This window comes from Monoraphidium neglectum, assembly GCF_000611645.1.
Source record: "Monoraphidium neglectum strain SAG 48.87 unplaced genomic scaffold scaffold03383, whole genome shotgun sequence".
NCBI classification, from domain to species: domain Eukaryota; kingdom Viridiplantae; phylum Chlorophyta; class Chlorophyceae; order Sphaeropleales; family Selenastraceae; genus Monoraphidium; species Monoraphidium neglectum.
Window position 1 is genome coordinate 1 of NW_014010246.1, and position 6,520 is coordinate 6,520.

Below are 6,520 nucleotides of genomic sequence, written 5' to 3' on the forward strand. Positions count from 1 at the left end.
CACCAGCCCCGCGCCCCCTCACCTCCCACTCGGGATCCAGCTCCCCAAAGATCCGCACGTTGCCGCTGAGGCGGCTCTCGCTGAGATCTATCAGGTGGCCCTCCTGCCCCGTCACCTTCCCGCCCTTTGCGAGCAGCAAGGTGACCACCTCCCCGTGATCCCCACGCACAGCGTCCTATGAAATTTGTGGGGAAAGGAGGGGCTTAATGCTGTTGTCCCGGGTCGGGAGGCGCGTGATTGGTTGCCTGCAAGCGTGTGGGTGCGGGCGCGCGCTGCACGACTGCGCTGGGCCTTCCCGCAGGGGGGGGGGCCCACGCGCGGCAGCGCCCGGTGCGAGGCTGGCCGCCTGCCGCGTTCTGCCGCGCCGCGGCGGTTGGAGGAGGGCATGTGTGGTGGCTGGAATGACCGCCCGCGTGCACACCTCAAGGGGTGTGCGCTTGAAGCGGTCCACCGGGTTGATCTCGGCGCCGCACTCGTCCAGCAGCCACTGCACCACGCTGTAGCAGCCCTCCGACGCTGACAGGTGGCTGTGGGTGTTTGTGTGCGTGTGTAGTGTGTGTGTGTGTGTGTGTGTGTGTGTGACTGAGTGCATATGCATGTGCGCAAGGGGGACGCAGGATGCAGGGCAACAAACTGTCAAGCACAGGGCCAGGCCAGGCGCTGCGGCATGCCAACCACACAGCATGACAGCATGCCAGCAGAGCGGCAGCCCGCGCGGGTTGCTGTGTGAACTGAACCAGTGCAGCCTGCAGTGGCGCGCGGCCATGCATCCGGGCAGGGCAGCTGGAACGGACCCTGCATAGCACACCGTCTCTACCCCTCTGCCACTCACAGCGGCGTCCGCCTGTCATAATCGCAGCTGCTCGGGTCCGCGGGCTGCGGCAGGGGGAGCGGGCGCGCGCGTGGTCGGGCGCGGCTCGCGTCGTGGATCCTCGCCTTGCGGCGCGTGGGCCGCTCGGCTGTGCTCGCATCAAAACGCCATGATCGCCCGCCGCTGCCAGTGCGCCGGCCCTCGCCTCCGCACTTCGAACAACCCCTGCACGCCTTGGACCATCGGGTCGCCGCTGCGCCCTGCCAGATCAAGATCATCCCCCTCCAAGGCCCCCTCCAAGGCCCCCTCGGAGTGATTCGGCGCCTCACGTCGATCCTCCAGGTGTTGCATATCTTCTTGCAGCGGAAGAGGTCCCCCACACTCGCAAAGAATAGCAGCTCGGTGATGGCCTGCCGCCGCGCGGCGTTGTGGCCGTGCAGGCTCGCGCCATGGTGGCCCGCCTCCGTTTCAGTCTTCAGCATGGCGGCACGCCGCGCGCGCGCGCGGGCGACGACGAGCGACTGGCGGCGTGTGCGCCCTCTTGGGGCCGCGAGATGGTGCGGAGCGCCGGCGAGGCGCGCGGCGCCGGCGCACTCTCCAACCGCAAGCCGCGACCGCCCTCACGCCACGCGCGCGCCACGACGTGCTGCGGGCGGCGCTCTTGGCGACGCAAGGGTTTGCGCCCGAGGTGCAGCCGGAGCAGCGGAGCGGGCGACGGGACGGCCGCTGCTTGCTGGTTTGGCCGGAACTTCGACTTGCAGATTGTTCGTTTTACTGACGCCCCGTTCAGCCGAGTTGGCACTAGCCGCCCCGGCAACAAGATCCGGTCCACACCGACGAGATAGGGCCCCACGTGGGGGTGTGGCGTGGCTGGCTGAAACTAGAAATTTTGTCCTTTTCAGATGACCAAGCAGCCGAATTTGCTCTTCGCGCTGAGCGCTGGATCGACAACGCCGTGGCTGACGAGGATTGCGTAAAAGAATCGAGACGCCTTGTGAGGTTCGACGGTCCGCGATTTCATAACACAGGCACAAGACGCGACAAAGCCGGACGGTGCTTGAGCGCTGCACTCAACTGTCGCTGCTCATGACCCCGGTGACGCGGCCCCACGTCGCGACTTGCGAGCCAGGCATGCAGCAGACGGGGCAGACTATGCCGCCGAAGTAACGAATTGACGTTTAGTGCAGGCCAGCCCGAGTAGCCATCCCGTGGTGTTGAGGCGTCCTTAGGTCCCCATGGCCGCCCTCGTCACACGTGATGCTGAGGGGGGCCATGAGGGCATGTGGGAAGAGGGCGTGACGCCTGGCCGCTGATCAGACCATGTGGGCAGCACAGCCGACATGCGAAACCCTGATCAACCTAACTTTGGCGCGCCCAGCATGCCTTGGACCCCTAGCAGCCCACCATTTCCGGGTCATCCTGCGCGCCATCTCTCCCGCCGCCGTCGCGGCCGCCGCCATCGCCGCCGCCGTCGCCGTCTGCGTCGTACTGCCTGCGGTGGGCCTCCGCCAGGCTCAGCTCATACATAGTGTTCTGGGCGGATAAGAATGGGAGTGCAGAGTGCAAGGTGAACCAAGGTCGCTCCCTGCACACATGACGCCCTCGCACACCTCATGCATGCATGCGGGCACGCGTGAAGAGCACACATCAATTTTACATAAACCGCAATGTCGCGCGCATGCACACGCAGGCATGCACACGCAGGCATGCACACACCGCTGTACACATGCGTCCGTGCACACCCCCAAACAGGGCATGCAAGGCGCGCGGGCCTCTCCCCACCTCCAACTTTTTCAGCGTGTACTTGAGCCCATCAAACTTCTTTCGCAGGGAGCCGTTCTTCATATCTAGCTGATGGGGGCCAGGGCGCAACAGCAGGGCAAAGAGGGTGAAGGCTGGAGGCGGAGGGCGCGCACAGGGCGGCACGGCACGGGCCGGACCCGATCTGCGACATCAACTTCCTGTTGGTCCCCCAGCCTTGGTAGCCGCTTGTTGGTCTCAACCCCTGCGCCTGACAGGCTGCCCAGTCCATCGACACAGCCGCGGTGCTGCACTGGCAGTGCGTACGTGTGCAACGGCAGCGCGCTCAAGAGGGGCATGCCGAGGTTTTCTTGTTGACTGGCTGCTCTCACCTGCAGGAACTGGCCCATGAGGCCCTCCACCAGGTCACGGCAAAGGGCCACGGCCGCAGAGTCGCGCTTCGTGGCCTGGCAGCGGGAGAGGGCCGTGATTGTGCGCGTGTGTGATGGCAGGTCTGGCGCAGGCCAAGCCGGCGCGGGCGGCCCGGAGGCAAGGGGCATCACGTGAGCGCACGACAGCCAACTGCACGAGCGAAATCCGGGGACGCCTTGGCCGCACCTGCGCAATGGCGTACCGGTTGAGTTCCCCTGGGTTGCGCGCGCATGTGTGTGTGTGTGTGTGTGTGTGTGTGTGTGTGTGTGCGCGCGCGCGCGCGCGTCAGCAAAGCGCCCATTGTGTGCAGATCTGCCGGGAAACAGCCGCTGCGGCATGGACCAGCAAAGGAGGCTGAATGCAGCGGTTGTTGGTGCCTCCCAGCTTCTGCCCAGCACGCGTGCACCGAAGGCTTGCAAGCCCCACACTCCCCACCTGTCATGTCCAGCACGCCTCCCAGGTCTGCGGGTCGAGGCGGGAGTAGTTGCGGTTGGGTGCCCATCAACTCTGCGGCCAGAGGCCCCCTGCGTTCAGCCTGTCACCCTGTCACTGCCCCTCCCCCAGGCAGTTGCGCAGGTGGAACGGGGCGGCAAACGCGAGGTGAGGGAATTGATTAAGGGCCACAACGAAGCAGGATTGACAGGCAGCACCTGTGCTCTAGTACACGCAAGTTCTCAAGAACCACGTCCTCATCCTCCCATTTACCACCACACACATACACACACAAATACACACACACACACAAATGCACACACACACACACACACAAAAATGCACTCAAAAACACACGCGCGCCACCTCCAGCTGCTCACACTCCTCCAGCTCAACGTGCGGCATCTCCCGCCGCGCCACCAGCCGCCGCTCCTCCAGAAACACCTTGAAGGCCACGCCCTCCGCGTACTGCAAAGCGCGGGGTCAAAACGGACGCCGCCAGAGAAAAGGTCACCTCGCGGCGCTGCGTTTGTGGGACCGGAAATTGCCGCCGCCGCCATGCGGGCCGCCATGCCGACGGAGCGCCGTCGCGCTGGGGCACGCGCGGCGCGGGCCCGCCGGAGCGTGCGTAGCGCGGGCCCGCCCGCCCGCTGGCCGCACCTCCTCCAGGGCCGCGGCGTATGACCCGGGCCGCAGGGATGGTTGCCGCTGCACCAGCGGCAGCAGCTCCAGGGCTATGGCCTCTGGGGTGGGGCGGGGAGGGGTGGTTTAATCGGAAACGGTTGAAAACGTGGGTGCAAGGCTGCGACGGAGGCCGTCCGTGCGTTATTAGAGAGGCAGCTGCGCTGTTGACCCGCAGGCAGATCCCGCCAGAGCCGACCCAACTTGCTGCGGCGTCAGGGCGGCTGCGGAGGCGTCGGCGGGCGTGCAAGGAGCTCGCAGCACATGTGCAGGGGCCTCGCGAGGCGCACCTGCTTGCTGCAGCTGCGTGCCGGCCTGTTCGTGCTGCCCCCTGTGCAGGCTGAATATGGCCTGCTTGGCCAGCTTCTGCGCGTCTGATGTCAAGAGGGAATGGATCAAGCACGTGGGCCATACACTGCAGAGGTATGATGCTCGCAAAGCATGTTTACAGCAAAACAAGTGCAGCTTAGAGAGGGGCGGCCTCGGGTCGCCGCTCGCGCCCTACCGCGCGTTCGCTTGATGAGGGTTTCGCGCGCCTCGTCCTGCCGCCGCATCTGGTCGTTGATGGCCGCCCAATCATCAACGTCGATTGCATCAGCCGCCGCGACGTCCGTCATGCTGCTGTGGGTACGCAGGCACGTTGTTGGGCGCCAGGTGCTCCAGCTGTCGGCGCACAACTTTGCCTTGCTTGCTGCAGGAAAGAGCCAATTCACCGCGCTCGGCCGGACTGAGATGAGCAGTTGCTGTCCGTATCGGTATCCAAGCATTGAACGGCGTTCGAATTGCGGAGCACAAGGTCTGATCTGGGACATAACGTACGTATTGCCTGATGTACCTAGAAAGTTAAAAATCGTGGGAGTCTATCATGTTCACTGCGGCTTTGATGCTGCTCGACTGTCGTGCACACTACCACACACCGCAGTGATGTCACTTGGTCACTGCCATCGTATGCTGCCTCAGCTACTGTGCTGAGTTTGCTGGTACATGCACCCACATATACACCCTAATGCTGATTATATTACAGCCTGAGCACCTCAGCATACGTGAAAGCATGTGCGCACCAAAAAATCCACCACTAGGAGAGATCACAACTCTCCAAAAGTGCCACTGACAGGTGCGGTTGCAATGAATGTGGATGTAAAATGCCGGTTCCGCCCCGGACGAGCGGCCCGCACGGCCCCGCAGCCCTTCGCTCACGCCGCGACCGGCGCCTTGTCCGCCGCCGCCGCCGCAGCAGCCGCCGCGGCGCCCGCCCCCGGCAGCTGGAAACCCGACGCGCGGATGACAGGGACGCACCTCTCACAGAGCTCCGGGTGCTCCGGGTCCGCAGCCCCCACCTCCGCGCTGAAGTTCCAGCAGCGCGCGCACTTGCTGCCCGCCGCCCGCGCGACCGCCACCGTCACGCGCCCCGCCGCCTCGGTCGCCACCCCCTCGCAGAATGCGCCCGCCCCCGCCGCCTCCGCCTCGGCCGCTGAGCCGGCGACGCTAACCTCGGACGCAATCAGCACGTACCGCGGCTCGTCGGCGCCGTTGGCCGCCGCGGCCAGCCGCCGCAGCGCGGCGGCGACCGGCTCGCTCTCGACATGGAGCACCAGGCGCGCCTCCAGCGCCGGCCCGATCAGCCGCGCCGCGCGCGCCTTCTCGAGCACCGCGTTGGCCGCGTCGCGCACAGCCAGCACGCCCGCCCACTCCGCGCGCTCCGCCGCCGCCAGCCGCCGCCGGTACTGCTGCTGCTGCTGCTGCTGCTGCTGCCCCTGCTCGCCGTCGCCGTCGCTACTGCTGCTGCTGCTGCCTGCCCAGCCGGCCTGGAAGACGCTGTCCGATGGCCGCGGCCAGGGCAGGTTGAGCCAGGCGTCCTCCGCCATGTGGGGGGTGATGGGGGCCAGGGCCGACAAGACGCCCTGTGTGGGTGGCAGTTGGAGGCGGTTGGAGGCGGTTTGGGGAAGAATGGGGTTAGGATGGGGGGTCGAAGGGGCGGAGGTGCGTGAGATGGGTGTGGGCGCTGTCTTGGGGTCAGGCATGGCCGCTGGGGGGCGGGAATGAGTGCCCGCAGATGGGTTGAAAACTGCAAGGGAGGCCGTGAAGCGGCCGCCGATGACGTGACCGCGAGGTCGCCGTTCCCTCCTCGCCTTTGCCGCCCTCGCTCGCGCCGGCCAGCGCCCCGGCTGCCACGACCCCGCTTCGCACGCGCCACACAGAGCCCTCTTCTCCCCCCCTTCGAGGCACGCCCCCAAGCTCATTTTTTCTCACCTGCAGCAGCGTGGCGGCCACGGTCTGGCAGGAGCGGCGGCTGTGGGAGTCTGTGCCCTGGATGTAGAGGCGGTCCTTGGCGGTGTCGAGGTAGAAGGCGGACAGGTCGACAGACACGTGGTTGAGCAGGGCCTGGTAGGCGCGGCGGAACTGTGAGGGGGGATGGGGTGGGGG

The 6,520-nt window shown here is 66.1% G+C and overlaps 3 protein-coding genes across 3 annotated transcripts; all 3 read right to left on the reverse strand.

Annotated features, from left to right (window-relative positions):
- Positions 1-1,140: 1,140 nt before the first annotated feature.
- Positions 1,141-1,293, reverse strand: MNEG_12694 (hypothetical protein; the record flags this gene model as incomplete). The annotated part of the gene is made up of 1 exon (XM_014038832.1): positions 1,141-1,293. A coding segment is annotated over one exon (153 nt), but the record flags the coding sequence as incomplete, so codon positions are not given.
- A 910-nt stretch (positions 1,294-2,203) lies between these two features.
- MNEG_12695 (Translin) lies at positions 2,204-4,713 on the reverse strand (the record flags this gene model as incomplete). Its single annotated transcript, XM_014038833.1, has 9 exons — positions 2,204-2,344; positions 2,594-2,662; positions 2,944-3,018; positions 3,170-3,198; positions 3,419-3,445; positions 3,796-3,883; positions 4,076-4,158; positions 4,387-4,470; positions 4,602-4,713. 9 exons carry the CDS (start codon positions 4,711-4,713, stop codon positions 2,204-2,206), a joined length of 708 nt encoding a protein of 235 aa, XP_013894287.1.
- Positions 4,714-5,289: 576 nt separating this feature from the next.
- Positions 5,290-5,997, reverse strand: MNEG_12696 (hypothetical protein; the record flags this gene model as incomplete). The annotated part of the gene is made up of 1 exon (XM_014038834.1): positions 5,290-5,997. A coding segment is annotated over one exon (708 nt), but the record flags the coding sequence as incomplete, so codon positions are not given.
- Positions 5,998-6,520: the final 523 nt, after the last annotated feature.